A 20,372-nucleotide genomic window follows, 5' to 3' on the forward strand; every position below is an offset into this window, starting at 1 on the left:
CCTCTGCTGCATGTATAGCCGCTGCAGCATTCCCAAAGTTGAGTTCCACCTGGTGGGCATGTCACAAATTAGGCGGTTTATGGGCAGGTGGAATTCCCGCTGAATTTCAGCCAACTGAGCACTGGCTGTGTATGACCACCTGAAATACCTACAGACTCTTCTGGCCTGTTTTAGTACATTTTGCAACCTTGGGTACGTACTTAGGAAATGCTGCACCACCAAATTGAGGACATGTGCCAGTCATGGTACATGTGTCAACTTTCCCTGTCTAAGGGCGGACAGGAGGTTTGAGCCATTATCGGACACCACCATTCCTGGCTCCAGCTGGCGTGGTGTGAACCACCTCTGGGCCTGTCTCTGAAGAGCTGCAAGAATCTCTGCTCCGGTGTGGTTCCTGTTCCCTAAACACACCAGCTGAAGCACTGCATGGCACCTTTTAGCCTGGCTCTGGGAATAGCCCTTTGAACACTTAGGGGGTACCTGATGTTCATAGGACAATTCTGCAGAGGAGGGCATGGAGGTGGCAGAGGAGGAGGACAAGGAGGGGGCAGAGTTCACAGGTCTGGCATCATCACCACCAGCTGTATGAAGATGTGGGTGCACAACAAGCTGCAGCACCGAGCCCTGTCCTGCATTCTTTCGAGTTGCAAGCAGCATTACCCAGTGTGCTGTGAACAAAATATATTGTCCCTGCCCATGCTTGCTGGACCACGTGTCAGCAGTAAGGTGGATTTTACAGCTGAATGCCTTGCCCATCGATGTCAGAACATTTCCTTCCATGTGATGTTAGAGAGATTGAACGGTCTTACGTGAAAAGTAGTAATGACTGGAAACCTGCCATTGTGGTACAGCACATTGTGCAAATTCACGGAAGGGGGCAGAATCCACCAGGCTGAAAGGCAGAAGTTGGAGAGACAACAGCTTTGACAAGCTTGCATTCAGACGCTGGAAATGTGGGTGGCAGGGACTGTATTTTTTTTTTCTGCTGCAGCAGATGGGGCAGAGAAATTTGCCGGCTACAGTCTACAGCTGGTGGTGTCCTGCTGGCAGATGTGCTGCTAGGACCTGGGACACCCTGTGCTATACCATCATCCCTGTCAGTGGAGGCTACTGAAAGGTAATGACTCAGTATCGCAGGGGCAGACTGAAGTGGGTAAGGAGGAGGAGGAGGGACAGATCTTTACCCCTTTGTGTGGCTTTTAGGTGCTCTTGCCAACGGGCTGAGTGGTTGAACATTAAATGCCTTGTTAGGCATGTCGTACCCAAATGGGTGGTGTTTTTGCCACGTTTGATGTGTCTGAGACTCAGTTTGCAGATAGCAGCAGTGCGATCTGCTGCAGATGTGCTTAACCTCCCTGGCGGCATGATTGTGTCAGATATCTGATGCTGAAAGCAGTACAATTATTTTACAATTATGGAAATTTTCGTTTTATATTGTAGGCCTGTAATTCTTAGGAACAACTCACTTAAATCAGTCCAAACAAGAGTCTAGTAGACATCCCGGGTATGATAAAGTTTGAAACACGAAATCATACATTATAATATAATAAATAACTATAAATAGTTATAACAAATAATATAATAAAAATTAAAAATTATTCAATAATGTAATCAAATCAAAAACACTGAAATTTGCTCAGTTGCAGAATTGTCGCTGTCATTACTTTAGTGTTTGATGACGGATTTCCCCACGAATTGCTATCACTCAATTCTGCAAGTGATTCTAGTTTCCAGGCAGAAAGAACAGTATTTATAATATAAAACTGCATGCAGGGCATTGGAAAAACCACTAGGGACAAAAGGAATGTGAAATAAATTGATACAGTAATGTAATCTGTAAGATTACAGTGTACTGTATATGTATTGTGTTTTTTACTTTTTGAATTTGGCGCCGTTCTCCGTCCTCGTGCATCGCAACGCTCGCAGGGAACGGAGCTCGGCTCTGTGATGAATCGATTGGAGGACAGCTCGCACACAGAGCATGGAGGACATCGCAGGATCCTTGGGACAAGGTAAGTGAGCTGTACCTGGATCCTGCGATGCAATCCCGAGTGTGGCTCGGGGTTACCCCTTTTGGTGCTGAAAATCCACCCTGAGCCACACTTGGGAATACCGTCAAGGAGGTTAAAAAGGCCCAGACAGCTGAGCTTTGGGGAGTGGGCCAGGAGATAACAGCTGCAGAATGTGATGGAATAGGGTGGCTGCTCTCTACTCTTTCTTGATGTCGGCCTCCTTGGGGTTGTGCTGCCTCACCTTCAGTTTCCTCCTCTGCTCTATCTGGCACCCAAGTCGCATCAGTGACATCATCATCATCATCATCATCTCCATCTCCTCCATCTTCATTTTTACCACTGGAGACAACGTGGCAATACGCTGGGGCTTGGGGAACATGAATGCCAATTTGTCTACCAGTGTTCCTCCCTCTCTCTAGGCTCATGTTCCTGTCATCCTCAACCTCAGAACCAACATCTGAAACCAGTAATAGCTGGGCATCATTAAGGAGCAAGTGGCTGATGCTGTGGTCAAATAACTCAGCTGACTCCTAAATGGCTGATGTTGGGGCTATGGCAGGAATAGGTGTGGACAAGGAGGCAGGTTTATCCACTCTGGCAATTGCAGGAGACTCCACTCTTGTCTCTACTTGCCTGACAGAGGATGGGGAGCATGAGGAAGGTTTAGTAAGCCAGTCCACCACCCCCTCTGCATGTTGTGGCTGGATAGCACTGGCAAACTCACTAAACAGAGGAAATGATGCCCTGCCTGAGGACTGACCAACATGTCCACCTTTGCCTGTGGACACATTTGTTGCTGGCCCCCGTACAGTGCCAAGGGAATGTCTGCCTCTCCTTGTAGTCCTCTCAGACATTATTGGAAGGGAGGGGGCAAAGCTTATAAGCAAATTTAAAGAAGAAGTTGAAATCTGTACGCTGTGGTCAAATTACTCAGCTGACTCCTAAATGGCTGATGTTGGGGCTATGTCAGGAATAGATGTGGACAAGGAGGCAGGTTTATCCACTCTGGCAACTGCAGGAGACTCCACTCTTGTCTCTACTTGCCTGACAGAGGATGGGGAGGATGAGGAAGGCTTAGTAAGCCAGTCCACCACCTCCTCTGCATGTTGTGGCTAGATAGCACGGGCAAACTCACTAAACAGAGGAAATGATGCCCTGCTTGAGGACTGACCAGCATGTCCACCTTTGCCTGTGGACACATTTGTTGCTGGCCCCCGTACAGTGCCAAGGGAACGTCTGCCTCTCCTCGTAGTCCTCTCAGACATTATTGGAAAGGAGGGGGTGGTGCTTATAAGCAAATGTAAAGAAGAAGTTGAAATCTGTACGTAGATGCACTTTAATCAATGTAAAGAGGTGTTTGGTGCACATTAATTTGAGTACTCACCCTACACAGACACACTCTATGGATACACTATAATATACTGCAATATAATGCACCAAACATACAGTGACGCACAGAACTATATGGCGTTAAACTGGCAATACCGCACACAAAACTATATGGTGTTAAACTGGCAGTAATGAACGAAAAACTATATGGCGTTAAACTGGCAGTAAGTCACACAGAACTATATGGTGTTAAACTGGCAGTAACGCACAAAACTATATGGCGTTAAACTGACAGTAATGCAAAAACTATGGCGTTAAACTGGCAGTAACGCATGCAAAACTATATGGCATTAAACTGGCAGTAACGCACGCAAACCGATATGGCGTTAAACTGGCAGTAAAGCACACAGAACTATATGGTGTTAAACTGGCAGTAACGCACAGAACAATATGGCGTTAAACTGGCAGTAATGCACACAAAACGATATGGCATTAAACTGTCAGGAACGCACACAGAACTATATGGCATTAAACTGGCAGTAATGCACAAAACTATACGGCGTTAAACTGGCAGTAACGCACACAACTATATGGCGTTAAACTGGCAGTAACACACACAAAACTATATGGCGTTAAACTGGCAGTAACGCACACAAAACGATATAGCGTTAAACTGGCAGGAATGCACAGAACTATATGACGTTAAACTGGCAGTAACGCACACAAAACGATATGGCGTTAAACTGGCAGTAATGCACACAGAAGTATATGGCATTAAACTGGCAGTAACATACAAAACCATATGCCGTTAAACTGGCAGTAATGCATGGAAAACGATATGGCGTTAAACTGGCAGTAACGCACACAGAAGTAAGTGGTGTTAAACTGGCAGTAACACACACAGAAGTAAATGGCGTTATAGTGAACACAATCAACCGTCACTACACTGACGCTATCTGAACTGTCCCTACTCTAGCTATACACTAATGTCAAGATTACTGACATGGTCTCACTACACTACACTGAAAGTATCTGAGCTGTCCCTACTCTAGCTGCACACTATGCAAAGCTGAATGATGGTCCTCCTCACTACACTCACATTATCCCTAGACTGACACTAAACTGATATTCTACACTGACAACTGAAGCAAAATAGCACAGTATAGCACACTAACTAACTGATAGCACTGAACAGAGTCCTGTTCTATCTCTCTCCACGCCGAAATCACACTGAAAATGGCTGCCATTGAACGAATACTTTTATACTGTGGGGCGGGAATGAGCCATGATTGGATAAAGTTATGATGACAGTGCTCTGTGCTCTGATTGGCTGAAGCTTTCACTGCTTCAGCCAATCAGGGCTTGCAATGCACTGTTCAGAGCCGCAATGCATTGTGGTCGGTTCGGGGGGCTGAACAAATGGTCGAACGACCCGCTTGTTCGGCTTTTCGCCAAACAACCAAACAAAGAGAGTTCGGCCCGAACCATTCGCCCATCCCTAGTGTATAGTACAGATGTAGCCTAAAATTATACAGTCATTTATTTCAAACAGCATACAGCTGTTCATCATCAGTGCAGTGTATAGAAACCATGGAGTAGTGCTCAGGACCCAACAAGAAAGTATCCCCAGAGGTTATGGTGAGGAGAAACTAGAACCCCCCCTCCTCCCCATGCACCAATGCATACTAAAGTAGAGCATTCTTTTAACGAAATAGTATTAACATTAGCTCATTTTTATCCCATATGTACAGAATCACTCAAACTGACAGAGGTAAAGGCCATACTTTAGGCCAGGGGTCCTCAAACTACGGCCCGCGGGCCGAATCCGGCCCTCCAGCGTTTTTTATCCGGCCTGCAGACTGCCTATTTAACATCGCAACACTCCAGCTGCCCTCTGCTACTTTTATCACACAGGACGGGAAACATGACAGGTCTGGACAAAGGACCTTTTGTGTTAAGAAGCAGGTGATTGGTTACTAGGCATCGGGGCGGTCCCAGGAATCAATCACCTGCCTTTCACTTGCAAAGTCCCGCCCTTTTTCCGGATCTACCATGCTTCGTGTCTCGGTGATACAGGTAACAGTGGGGATTGGGAGTGCTGTGATATTATACAAGGGGCGGCAGTGTGATATGGGGGATCTGTGATATGGGGGGATCTGTGATGGGGGATCTGTGATATGGGGGAGTCTGTGATATGGGGGAGTCTGTGATATGGGGGGAGTCTGTGATATGGGGGAGTCGGTGATATGGGGGAGTCTGTGATATGGGGGAGTCTGTGATATGGGGGGAGTCTGTGATAGGGGGGAGTCTGTGATATGGGGGATCTGTGATATGGGGGATCTGTGATATGGGGGGATCTGTGATATGGGGGGGATCTGTGATATGGGGGAGTCTGATATGGGGGATCTGTGATATGGGGGAGTCTGTGATATGGGGGGATCTGTGATATGGGGGGATCTGTGATATGGGGGAGTTTGTGATATGGGGGGGATCTGTGATATGGGGAGATCTGTGATGGGGGATCTGTGATATGGGGGAGTCTGTGATATGGGGGAGTCTGTGATATGGGGGGATCTGTGATATGGGGGGATCCGTGATATGGGGGAGTCTGTGATATGGGGGAGTCTGTGATATGGGGGGAGTCTGTGATATGGGGGGAGTCTGTGATATGGGGGATCTGTGATATGGGGGGATCTGTGATGGGGGATCTGTGATATGGGGGAGTCTGTGATATGGGGGGAGTCTGTGATATGGGGGATCTGTGATGGGGGATCTGGGAGGAGTCTGTGATATGGGGGGAGTCTGTGATATGGGGGGATCTGTGATATGGGGGGGGATCTGTGATATGGGGGGGATCTGTGATATGGGGGAGTCTGTGATATGGGGGGATCTGTGATATGGGGGGATCTGTGATATGGGATCTGTGATATGGGGGATCTGTGATATGGGGGGGATCTGTGATATGGGGGAGTCTGTGATATGGGGGAGTCTGTGATATGGGGGGATCTGTGATATGGGGGGATCTGTGATATGGGGGGGTCTGTGATATGGGGAGATCTGTGATATGGGGGATCTGTGATATGGGGGAGTCTGTGATATGGGGGGATCTGTGATATGGGGGAGTCTGTGATATGGGGGGGATCTGTGATATGGGGGGATCTGTGATGGGGGATCTGTGATATGGGGGATCTGTGATATGGGGGAGTCTGTGATATGGGGGATCTGTGATGGCGGAGTCTGTTATGGGGAAAGTCTGTGATGGGGCGTCTGTTATGGGGGTATCTGTGATGGGGGAAGTATGTGATATGGGGGAGTCTGTTATGGGGGGAATCTGTTATGTGGGGCTTTGTGATGGAGAGGAGTTTGTGTTGGGGGGCTTTGTGATGGGGGGATCTGTCATGGGGGGCTTTGTTATGGGGTGAGTCTGTGATGGGGAGGGGGGGTCTGTGATTGGGAGTGGTTCTGTAATGAGGGGAGTCTGTGAAATACTGATAAGTTCATATTGATTATAATTGTTCTTTATTTTAAATATTGTACTGTTTTTTCCTGTTTTTTTTTTTTTTTTGCACTACAAATAAGATGTGTGCATAGGAATTAGTTCATATTTTTTTAAACTATAATGCGGCCCCCCAACAGTCTGAGGGACCGTGAACTGGCCCCCTGTCTAAAAAGTTTAAGGACCCCTGCTTTAGGCTAATCAGGTGTGATATATGCACATATGCTTACAAGGAACTTGCTGAGAGGAGAAGAGATCAAAATTAGTACAAGATTGTCTAAAGCCCAGCTCCAGATTTTTGATCCCTCTCTCTGCACCCTTAACCTTAGTAAAAATGTTCAGTATACATATCTTAATTTTAGCCAGTCACGTGACAAGGAGAGTCTCCTTTATCTTCTCCAGCATCACTGGTTTTCACTCCTGAATATCACAGCATTCACATTGTGATGTGCAGTTGCACTCTGAAAAAGCAGTTGCTCAAGAGCTTAGTAAATGAGCAGAAGCTCTGCTGACCTCTATCATCCAATCACGTACAAGCAAAATTGCTGTTTTTTTTTTTTCTTGCACGTGATTGGGTATTTTATACAGCCCAGGCTTACCCTGGGGTATGTCACTGACTGCCTGAGCTCACAGAAAGTGGTTAAATGACAGTGTACCATTTAAGTGTTATGGGTCTTAGGACAGAATAGACAGAGATACAAATCTTTTGAGGGGGCAGAAATACAAATCTTTGGAAAAGAAAACTGTCCCTGTGTATGTATTTCACCTGTGCTTTTGTCTGATTGACTTTTAACTTTAAAATAGTTTAGGCTGAGCTCAAAAATTCACACTTGCCCTTTCTGGTAAAATAAATAAGTTACCATGCAAGTTTTTAGACCACTATCGATTCTTCAGAAATAAATGATAAAAATAAAATAAATGATGAAGGGGCTTGAAGCTGACCAGTTAATGTTTTGTGTCAAAAATTGTGAGGTGTCACAAAGTATAGCAACAGTGAAAAGAACATAGTTTGCTAAGATAAATGTGGGAGAGGAGTGCAACCAACCACAGTGTAGTAAATATATACAGATGAATTAAATGAAAATGAACCATAGCACTAGCAGCAGTCAACTTGTTCTTGGTTCTCTTGACAAAGTAACTTTTTTTATTTTGCAGATTCCCCTGTACAACTCAAGTGCCTTTTTAATTTTATGAAGTTCTTTTTTTTTTTAAGATATGTGAAGACATACTTGCTTCCAGATAGATCTTCTGCTAGTAAAATGAAAACAAGTGTTAGAAAAAATACAGTGGACCCAATATTCAATGAAAGTTTAAAGGTAACATTGTGAAATTATTTTTTTTTACACGTATGTAATCTGATTGCTCTAACTAAAAGGGCTAAACTGATATATACAACATTTACTAACTTTGGCTTTCACAGGCACACACCGGGTCTCACAGATTTAATAATCTGTGTAACATGTCTAGAAAGCAAAACAATCTTGAGGCTTCCCATACTCTATGAGATTAAGCCATTTATTAATGCAGATCACTGCAAAAATACAGCACAATAGTTTGATGTTTTGCAGGTGCTAAAAAGCCCATACTACCCTGAAACATTCTGCTGTGCTTTGTCTGTAATATCCAGTAATAAATGGGTTAATCCTACACAAACAGAGAAGCCTTAGGATTTTTAAATCTATAGTGGCAACCCACATGGACACCCCCTGCTCTTCCACTATCTTCAAACAGAAATGCAGAAATGGCCAGCTCACCCCCGACATGGCATCTCAACTATATTCCTTACCAAGGGTGTTTCTAGGATTGTGAAAGACCTGGGGTACTCTGAAGAAAGCAATGATACAATGTGCTGTGGCAAATGGTGGGGGTGATCACATTGTGCTAAAAGTGGGAGGGGCTTAAGAAGGTATGGTTAAATAGAACCTAAGTCTACTCGCAAATATGCCAAAGTCCTTGTAGCAATAAAAGGTGAAGTATGTACTGTATAATATAGCATATAGAGTGCAGGAGCCAAATAAGGTATTGCACAGCACAGTGTACAGAGGACAGGGGTCAGGAATACATAATGTACAGAGTTCAGAGGTCAGGAATACCACAGCATGCATGGGTCAAGAGTATGTCATGTACAACATGAAGGGGGCAGGAGAACATATCATTCAAAATGCAGGGGTCAATATTGTGTAACACACAGAATACAGGGGACGGGGGTATGTAACACAACATGCAGGAGTCAGGACTACATAATACACAGGGTGGTTAGTAGTATGTAACACATGGAGTGCAGAAGTCACTAGTATGTAACACACAGAGTGCAGGGGTCAGTAGTGTGCAATGTACACAGAAGTGCAGAGGTCAGGAGTGTGTAACATACAGAATTCAGGGTCAGTAATAGGCAATGTACAAGTGCACAATTCAGTAGTATAAGAAGTACAACATACAGCGTTCAGGAGCATGTAAAGCAGAAAATGCTGGGGTCAGTGGTATCTAACATACAGAATGTGGAGGTTGGGAGTATGTAATGTACAAAATATAGGGGTCAGGAATAAGTATCCGTCACCCAAACACAAATCCACCACACCCTAACAAAAACACCCAGAGCCTGAAATTCCATTGAAGTTATCCTCTGCAAACCACGTTTTGAATGTAGCAGGTACCAATCTAAGTTGGCAACTCACATCTTCACTGCCGCTGCTGCAAAAAAGCGTTGAAGACAACCTCTACACCCAATAGGGAGTTTAAACACGCAGTTACACAAACAATGTTCCTTGCAAATTTTTCTGCCCTGCAGGAGGACAAACGTCCCAATTTAAAAGTCCTATGCATTCTTGCTTTATTCCCTGGCTTTTTTTTACACCTAATCTCTTTTCCAGGTCAGCCCCTCAGTTATTCCTATTTCCCCCTGTGCCACTATAGGGCCCCCTGACCTTCCCCAGTGCCTCCCTCTTGTTTCCCCCTTCTATTTTCCCTCTTTCCTTCTTTATTCCTTTTCTCTCTTTTACCCCATCTTTCCTTTGGCTGACAACCCCAACACCCTACGTATTTGTTTTCCTTCTACCCCACCCACTTTCCAACCTCACTTACAACCTACTAACATCCAGTAGTATCCAGATCTCTTTACTCATCTTGTGTTATTGCTCATCCCAACTTGGGGAACATAAAGATATTAAGTTGGTGCAACACCACTCAAAAATCTGAATTTGGAACTAATGGTATACCAATATATGCAGATTTATACATTGTCTACAATGTAATATATATGGATTCTCCCTGTAGTGAATTGTTCTACCTTTGTACTTAAACAAATTCTGTTTTCCTATTGCTTTCTACATTGCTCTGTTTATTGTAAAGTAAGCCCTGTTTGCATTGCATTAATTTCTGGTAAATTATTTGGGAAATGTGTGGGAATTCATTTAGTAGCAAATCAAACATATACATTATCAGACTTGCACAATTAATTAAAACCTGATGTCACACCCTCCTAAATAGGGGCTAAGTTCAACAAATTTAGGTCTTGGCTCCACTGTAATCAGTTGAGCTGCTTGTGATTCATTTGGGTTGTCCTGTGTTCTGGTGTCCCTGTGTATGTAGCTCAGCTCACTATTTGCTGCTGCAAGAAATGTGCTAAAATTCTTTAGGAGAAGGGTAAGTGTCCTCAAGATACTACTTAATGTTGTTGGAGTATCCAATTTACCCTGCACCCATCCAAGTTCAAGTTTGCCATAAAGCATCAAAAAGAATTCCCCCTAGATTGATCATTGAGCAGTGGTGGCTGGTGGTTGTTCACAAGCCTCGTACTTGCCCTGTCTAGGTCGCAGAAAGCATCTCCTCTGGGTGGTGCCTTCACCTTGCATCTCTTCCTCCTCGGCAGCCAATAGGATCACTTCTCCTCTTGGCCAATCGGGTCTCAGGACCAGATTCCTGATTGGCCTGGGAGGAGAATCAGGCAGGCAATAGTAAATATTAATTTGCTATTGTCACGCAACTGGGTGGGCTCAGGGCGCAGTGCTCTGCGCCCCAAGCCCACCCTTCTTTGAAGCCAATTACATAATTACATAGTTAGTCAGCCTCAGGCTCAGGCTCTAATCATGTGCTTCTAAAAAGAAAAAAAAAACCCCATTGGAATCTATGCGTCCAGCGCCCTGCATGTAGATTAGGGGCCGGACGCATGGATTAGGGAGGCGGCGCCCCTGTGCCCTGTATGGATGGGCCGCCACTGTCATAGATTCAGAAGAGTGATTGTGACAGTGTGCCTAGTTGCTCTTGAGGTGAGGCGTGAGGCGTTAAATAGAGAGAACTGAGCACAACTGACATTGTTTGAGAGTACAGAGGACAATTTCTGAAATTTTTTATTTCTGAAAAGATTAAAAGTTATTTCTTTGCACTTGTCAAACAGATATCCAAGTGCTTTGAGTGGTATAACTTACAGACCATAAGGGAGCAAATAAGAGTTCATTATAAGTGTTTTCATACACTTTAAAAGTAATTAATTGTGGTAGTAAGTATGACTATAGAATACAGATGTATAAAGGCCTTGGCAGTAAAAAACATGTACATCATAGATGATGGACTTACTGTACAGGCTTTCCTTTGCTTACTGTTATATTCTTTCCCAGTACACCATTGACCGTTCCCAGCTAGAGACAAGGACTCTTCATGTGTCAGTGTGGCATGCAGGTACTCTGAAGAGGAAGGTCTTCCTAGGAGAAGTAACAATACCGTTGGAATTATGGGACTTTGAGGACAACTCCACCCAATCCTTTCATTGGTATCAGCTTAAAGCAAAGGTATAAGTCAAATGCAAATCATTTTAATATATGGTGGTATGTCAATGAAGAATTAATTCCCTTGTGCACATTTATTCATTTGAGCATTGACTGAATAGTGTTGCTCTGTGCTGCTTTCTGCTGGTAATATTAGTGGAACATGCCTGAGTGATGTGTGTTGGCACAACGGCTTTTAAGTTTCACCAGGGGTATATGGGACAGGGTGAAAGCACAAGAGCACAATTGAAAAACAGTTGTCATCCCATAACAAGAAGTGCCTGAACAAGGACTTTTGATAGCAGAATTATAAGGTATTCTTTTATTGAGTTCCATGGATTTTAAAAGATTGAAAGCAACATTTAATTACGTTAACATGTTATAGCTTTTATGACATTTTAGTAATTAGGTTAGTTTCTACTTTAAGGTAGTTTTTTTTAAATAGTAAGAACATGATCTGAAGCTGCCTTTATTATAATTAGCCATATGGGATAACAAAGAAAGTTTTGCATTACATTTGCTAGCATTTAAAAAAAAAACTATTAGAATCAGATATTTGACTAAGACTAATAAATCAGTTAAAAAAGAAAAATAATTAAATAGTCAGAACTGTAATTTACTAAATTTGATAATATAGTTAAAAACTGAAGATCAGATGTATGACTAGGTAAATACATGAACCTGATAATCCAATTTAAAAAATGCCAGATTCTCTTACTTACTAAATTACATAACATAATTACATTACATAAAATAACATAATTCTTAAGAGAAAAACATTTGGGAGATATGGGACTTTATAGGTGCAAAATATTGAAACAACAACAACATATAAAAAATATATACAAATTTTATTAAATGAACAATGTCATAAAAGGAATACATACGATATAATCATAGCCATAGATGTGTGCAAAGCATCCTATTAATGACAATGATTTACTGTAGTCACGTTCATGTTTTCTACATGTTTCGCCGTATGGCTTCTTCAGGAAAGAACGTGGGGGTTCGTTTTTAGATATAAGAACCTACAATCTGACAACTTTAGTTGTGCAACAAAAACAAAGAAAGGTATAGATTAATACATCAAGTACAAACATATCGTGTTTCTTGTATATTTATGGCTGCACTTAAATGAAAGGCAAGAGACATTCATGAAAACAAAAACAAAAAGCCCTACCTCATGATATGAGTGTGGGGGCCTGAGCAGTTTTAAAATTAAATGAAGAATGAGATTCGGCAGTATGCTGCATCCACATAACCTTGAACCACCGAATGTTTCTAGGTCATCCGTAGGGAGGGGTGAGTAAACAATATATCAGATGTTTACAGGTATCCTGCCAATAAATGTGAATATATATTAAATTCAATAAATCCATGTCAAATATAAATAAATAAATTTAGAATAAATTCCATGGCAGGGGTATAAACCTATATTTAACTCACTTGGAATCAATTATATCTGAAAGGAGTGAATTATTGACTGGGAGCCTCAAATGTCAAAAGGCAACAGGAATTGAAAAAAAAGAAGATAGTTTCTTAGCTCTGGTGTCATATAAAAGAAAAAGACAATAAAAGAAAAAGGGGGAAATCTTAACATACAATATTGATGGTATAGTAAATTCTCTCTGGAAAGGTGAATCAAAATCCAGACATACTTGCCTCAATTGTGGGTTAAAAAAACCCCTTCCATAAGTTGGGACATATGTTCCAATCAAAGAGACAGGGAGAAGTAAGGTGGACCCCCAATCGCCAAGTAGTACCTGTGTATATTTAAGAAAATCCATTTAAGAATTTCCCATTACTGATATTTGCCAAAAAGAATAAAAAAAGGACTCCATCCTTGTTACAGAGAATGCAAATACCTAATGTCAAGTTCAGCTCAACGTGAGGCTCCCAGGGATCACAGCAATATGGCCACTGCCACGTGGGTCCTTAAATACTCCTCCCCGTTGGGTCAGATGATGCACCGCGGACGCAAACAGGGGGGAGTGGCCACGAGGCACGAAAGGTCCCGGACAACCGGTTCCAACACACGTGTCGGGACACACACCCCCTCACAGAGGGCATCATGGAACATGTGCCCCTGGGAGGCGGGGCCACAAACCACTCCTCCGTGCATAGCAGGGGCGATGCCCCGGCTCACAGAGACACCCGAAACCGGAAGTCCGTGCCGCAGAAGCCCTCCACACAAATTATTTACCATAATTACCATAATTCTTAAGAGCTGTGAGGGAAAAATATAGGTTGGGGAATGAGAATGTTTTTTTAAATAAAAAATCTTACAAACAAACTTGAGCATAGATTCCGTTAGGTTTGTCTTACTAACCGCCCCAATTATAGCAAAGGAGAGTCAGCAGAAAACCTGTGGCACATGACCAGGGTGCCAGGGTCTAGAAAGGCCCCTCCAAGGCTGCTCAAAAATCAGGTCATACAAGTCATCATGGGTCAATTCACTAAGCTTTACCACATGTGATAAGGGTATAATTTTACTAATTTGCATAATTTATGGCATGCGGTAGATAAAGTCCAATTCATTAACCACTTGAGGACCAAGCCTCTTTTTGAGATTTGGTGTTTACAAGTTAAAATCATTTTCTGCTAAAAAATACTTAGAACCCCCAAACATTATATATTGTTTTTTTTTCTAATACCCTAGAGAATAAAATGGTGGTTGTTGCAATACTTTCTGCCACACTGTATTCGCACAGCGGTCTTACAAACGCACTTTTTTTTTTAAAAATACACTTTTTTGAATTAAAAATAAGACACCAGTAAAGTTAGTCCAATTTTTTTTTTGGGTTTGTGAAGGATGATGTTTTTCCAAGTAAATTGATACCCAACATGTCACACTTCAAAATTGCACTCGCTCCTGGAATGGCGACAAACTTTTACCCTTGAAAATCTCCATAGGCGATGTTTAAAAAATTCTACAGGTTGCATGTTTTTAGTTACAGAGGAGGTCTATGGCTAGAATTATTGCTCTTGCTCTAACGATCGCGGTGATACCTCACATGTGTGGTTTGAACACCGTTTTCATATGTGGGTGCTACTCATGTATGCGTTCGCTTCTGCGCGCAAGCTTGGCGGAACGGGCGCGTTAAATTTTTTTTTTTTCTTATTTATTTTACTTTTTATTTTTTATTTAAAAAAAAAATGGTATCACTTTCATTCCTATTACAAGGAATGTAAACATCCCTTGTAATTGAAAAAAAAGCATGACAGGACCTCTTAAATATGAGATCTGGGGTCAAAAAGACCTCAGGTATCATATTTATACTAAAATGCAAAAAAAGAAAAAATGTTGTTTGAAACAATGAAAAAAAAATGTCCCTTTTAAAAGCTATGGGCGGAAGTGACGTTTTGACGTCGCTTCTCGCCCTGCAATGGTAAGGAGCCGGGTGGGGGCCATCTTCCCCTCACTCAGCTCCATACCACACAGGGAGAAGGATCCAATCACCTCCGGTAAGCGGCGGAGGGCCCAGAAGCGTACGGGGGGGGGCCTCTCCCGCCACCGATTAAAGTGATCTCAAGGTGAATACGCTGCAGAGACCACTTTTATCTGAAACCGGACCACTCACTGAAGAAGAGTATACCGGGGTTATGGCAGCTAGATGCTGCCATAACAACAATATTCCTCCTCAAAGTGCATATATCGTCATGATCCAGTCCGGAAGTGGTTAAAAGAAAAACGATTTTGTGGTAAACAATGAAAGAAAAAAAATTGACGGTAAATATCGCAAAAAATCATGCAGTAATCTGTTAAATCGAATTTACAAAGGAAACATGAACTAAAAAAAGGTGCGATATTTAACACCACCCTTTTGGTGGTGGTAACCAGTGCAGTACCAGAAAGAGGGGCTTATTCAAACCCTCAGAAAGAGGCATTCCACTCACCAAGAGCCTAATTCACAGAACACCCACAGAAAGGGGTACTATTCCACCAACAGAAAGGGGTGCAATACTACACTCAGAGAGGGGTCTAATTCCACCCACAGAGGATCCACAGGAAGTTGACACTATCCACCAGCAGTGGACACACAAAAATATGGCATTATTCATCACGAGTACACAAGTTTTTTTTTTTTATTTATTAAATCAAAAAGGCATGATGTGCAGTGCAAATTAAGGTGTCCGTTTATGAAAGAGAGAAAAGCCATGATCCTCAGGGTCACAGCTGATCTTTGGTGTGTACCAGGTTTTTGTAGCCGAGATGAGGAGCAGAGAACATGTTCTCCATTTCTCATCACAGCACACAACCATTCTGTCACAAATGGCCAGTTTATGAAAGTAAGATCTGAAGATCTCACTGGCCGTTACACTGAAATACAGTATCTCCGTCCCAGATTCTCCAACTCAGGGGTGGAGAGTCTTGAAGAGAAGCTTATGCGATTTAGAGGAAGAAGGCTTCTTTCTTCCTATATATCAGCACCAGTAGGTTAAAAATTTATATAAATAATATATAGATATAGAAGAAAAAGATGGGACCAATGCTTCGATGCAATTCTTCTTTACTTCAATATTCATTCCAAAATATGTACAAAAAGTGCAAGCCACTGTACAGTTGCGAGCATCACTGCTCTTCATCAGGCTTATCTGGCTATGTGTGACATACTGATACAAAAATCGTATATTTATCCCAACCCAAGGTATACTGCACAGGTGTATGACCCAATTATCTAATCAATTATACCATGAAACTGAATTAACCCTATACTACTATATCTATAACCAAAGATTCTATACACACCGTGAATACAATTACAACTAATAAATATTTACAAAGGAGTGAGACAATGGGGACATCTATATATATATATATATATATATATATATATATATATATATATATAAACCATATCATATGGCGAGGGACGGATAGATAGCTTGCACTTTTTGTACATATTTTGGAATGAATATTGAAGTAAAGAAGAATTGCATCGAAGCATTGGTCCCGTTTTTCTTCTATTCAAATATTGGGGGAGTATTGGGAGTCCACCTTGACCGTGCTTTGATTAAGCAGACTACAAGAACGGAAGGTAACCCACCCATTGTTTGTTAATATATAGATATATATCTAGATATATCTAGATATATATCTATATATATAGATCTATATAGATATATACAGTTGTGCTCAAAAGTTTGTATACACTGGCATAAATTGTGAAATTTGGCATTCATATTGAAAATATGACTAATCATGCCAAAAACTGTCTTTTATTCAAGGATAGTTATCACACGGAGCCATTTATTATCACATTTTTAAAGTTTCATTCCCTTTTTACGCAGGTCTTTTGACTGTTCTTTTCTGATCCCCATGGCTTAGTATCTAGCCTGCTTAGGGCATCCAAGTGAAAGCTAACAAACTCATTGACTATTTATGCACAGACACTAATTGTGATTTGAAAATCCACAAATGTGAGAAATTCATTTAATTGCCATTTTAACCTGTGTGGGCCACCTTATGTATCCGTACCAAGGCCAAACATTCCGGGGTATGTAAACTTTTTATCAGGGCCATTTGGGTGATTTATGTTTTTATTATGATTTAAAAAGGATCCAAAAAACTATGTGATAATAAATGGCTTAATGTGATCACTATCCTTGAATAAAAGACCTACTCCGCTGTCTACTCCATGAGGAGGTAGATAGTCAGCAGAGTAGGTTAAGAGTGAAGCTGAAAAGGTGATCCTGTACAGTGACGAGTGGAGGAATTTTAATCCAGGAGAGAAATATCCAGATTGACTGAAGCAATCCCAGGTGCAAAGACACTGGATCATTACAAGCCCAAGTTCTGAATCTATCTGGTGAGTTAGTGACCATAGGGAAGATTATGCACGTGGTGTGGTGACGGGATTCTGATTTGGAAACACACCATAAATGAAGGTTCCTAACAGATCTGAATTGGATTGGTTTTGGACAATTGAACAGTCACTTTATCTGCATTTGACTGAACTTTAAGCGCTGCTAATGTTATAGCTTGTCTGTACCATATATTTGAATAAATATATATATATAATATACACATAATATCTCACAAAAGTCAATACACCCCTCACATTTTTGTATATATTTTATTATAGCTTTTCATGTGAGAACACTGAAGAAATGACTCTTTGCTACAATGTAATGTAGTGAGTGTACAGCTTGTATAACAGTGTAAATTTGCTGTTCCCTTAAAATAACTCAACACACAGCCATCAATGTCTAAACCGCTGGCAACAAAATTGAGCATATCCCTAGGTGAAAATGTCCAAATTGGGCCCAAAGTGTCAATATTTTGTGTGGCCACCATTATTTTCCAGCACTGCTTTAACCCCCTTGGGCATGAAGTTCACCAGAGCTTCACAGGTTGCCACTGGAATCCTCTTCCACTCCTCCATTATGACATCACGGAGCTGGTGGATGTTAGAGACCTTGCGCTCCTCCACCTTCTGTTTGAGGATGCCCCACAGATGCTCAATAGGGTTTAGGTCTGGAGACATGCTTGGCCAGTCCATCACCTTTACCCTCAGATTCTTTAGCAAGGCAGTGGTTGTCTTAGAGGTGTGTTTGGGGTTGTTATCATGTTGGAATACTGCCCTGTGGCCCAGTCTGCGATGGGAGGGAATCATGCTCTGCTTCAGTATGTCACAGTACATGTTGGCATTCATGGTTCCCTCAAAGAAGTGTAGCTCCCCAGTGCGGGCAGCACTCATGCAGCCCCAGACCATGACACTTCCACCACCACGCTTGACTTTAGGCAAGACACACTTGTCTTTGTACTCCTCACCTGGTTGCCGCCACACATGCTTGACACCATCTGAACCAAATAAGTTTATCTTGGTCTCATCAGACCACAGGACATGGTTCCAGTAATCCATGTCCTTAGTCTGCTTGTCTTCAGCAAACTGTTTGCTGGCTTTCTTGTGCATCATCTTTAGAAGAGGCTTCCTTCTGGGACGACAGCCATACAGACCAATTGTAGCAAAGTGTCATTTCTTATCGTACATCACGGGACACAGAGCCATAGTAAATAATATGTGGGTTATAGGCCACCTTCAGGTGATGGACACCCTTAGACAGGAAGTCCACTCCCTATATAACCCCTCCTACTACTGGGAGTACCTCAGTTTTTTCGCCAGTGTCTAAGGTGTTGGTAACGAGTAAAGATGTGCTGTGCTGAGCACCACTGGAGCAATCCTTGCTGGGGCTAGCTATGCAGCCGGATCCATTCTAAGTGTCTTTTAGTCCAAATTGAATGGTACCCGGGCCTCGTGCCTGAAAAAACGAGGTTTTGCCTGTAACGCTCTCTTCTTAGATAGATGGACCCCGGGATTCAGTACTTTGGTATTTTAAAGCCATAAAGTTTTACTGGCGGGGTACTATTACAGGTCCAGGAGTGTGTGTTTTTAACGGAACCCACCATGAAGGGTGAAGATTGGGTCTGTTGGTTTTACCACAGAAAACGCTGTGGCAGGAAAGGTAAGTGGAGTTTTTCTAAGGAATTTTTTACATTTTCTTATGAAATGTCTCCTTTAAATGGTAAATGTTGTCATGCTGGGGGCTGTATGGAGCATGTACCTTCTCATGATTTCCTCAGAGATCACGCTGTGTCAGGAAGCAGCAGGCTTTTTCCTCTGGCTAGCAGGCAGACCTCCAGTGAGTTTGGGGGGGATTTTGCTTCCACAGACACCCCCCACCTGGGCTAAACTCTCCCTCTCTTCATGGGGAAGGGGAAAGCTAAAACTATCGGCGATGCCGTTTTCTTTCACCGCACCTGCATGGCGGCGGCTCAAGAAGGACTTCTTCAGCCACAAAAAAAGCCTAGAACCATCTAAAAAAAATGGCATCCTTCCCTGAAAGTTCTGAGGTGGCTGGTCAGAGTGAGCCATCAGGGCCGTCAGGTGTTGCAACTGCTTTCAACACTGCAGCCCCTGTCTATATTACTGAAGAGGTTTTTTCCTCATCCATTTTAGCGTTGGAGCAGAAGATTGATGCTTTAATTGCATCCCAGAGTGGGACTAAATGCGATAGGTCAAACTGAGGAACCAGGGGTGAGAGATGATGAATTTCTCTCAGGGGACCAGGAAGAGGCTGATGACTCCTCTTCTGAAGAGTCAATTACGGAAGGATCAGGTTCACAATCTGAAAGATTGATGGTACAATCTCTTACTGAACTGGTCCTTTCCACATTCATGCTGCCATTAGCCGAGTCAGTTGATGAGTCCACTTCTTGTTTGGGTTCGCTAAAGCCTCCCCAAACTATTCATGCTTTTCCTATCCATTCATTGCTGAAAAAGCTTATGTATTCTGAGTGGGATCACCCAGATAAACAGTTTTTTTCCTCTGAAATGGTTTTCAACACTTTATCCTATGGAGGAAGAATTTAATAAGAAATGGGGGATGCCAGCAATTGACGCTGCTATATCCTCTGTAAATAAAAATTTGACTTGTCCGGTAGGCAATGCTCAAATGCTGAAGGATCCAACGGATAAGAAGTTGGAATTCCTATTTAAAAACTATTTTTATCTGGCAGGTTCAGTGGCTCAGCCTGCGCTGGCAGCAATCGGTGTATGTCAATCCTTGAGAGACCAGTTTAAACAGGTGCTCAAGATCAGCAGGCCCAAGATTTGGCCAGGATACCAGGGGCATTAGGTTTTGCAATAGACGCTATGAGAGATCCTATTTTCCAGGGCTCACGACTTACGCTCGAGCTGGTGCATACGTGTAGAGTTCTGTGGTTGAAAAATTGGTCAGCCGAAGCACCATGCAAAAAGCACCTGGCTAGTT

At 42.5% G+C, this 20,372-nt stretch overlaps 1 protein-coding gene across 4 annotated transcripts in view; it reads left to right on the forward strand.

Annotated features, from left to right (window-relative positions):
- SYTL3 (synaptotagmin like 3) overlaps window positions 1-20,372 on the forward strand; it is a 142,858-nt gene that overhangs the window by 111,406 nt on the left and 11,080 nt on the right. For all 4 annotated transcript variants that reach the window (XM_073627403.1, XM_073627401.1, XM_073627404.1 and 1 more), the window contains 2 exons: window positions 8,051-8,153; window positions 11,451-11,621. In XM_073627403.1, coding sequence (XP_073483504.1) covers window positions 8,051-8,153; window positions 11,451-11,621 — 274 coding nt within the window. The remainder of the gene's footprint in view (window positions 1-8,050; window positions 8,154-11,450; window positions 11,622-20,372) is intronic.

The sequence above is a fragment of the Aquarana catesbeiana genome, linkage group LG04, assembly GCF_042186555.1.
Source record: "Aquarana catesbeiana isolate 2022-GZ linkage group LG04, ASM4218655v1, whole genome shotgun sequence".
NCBI lineage: Eukaryota > Metazoa > Chordata > Amphibia > Anura > Ranidae > Aquarana > Aquarana catesbeiana.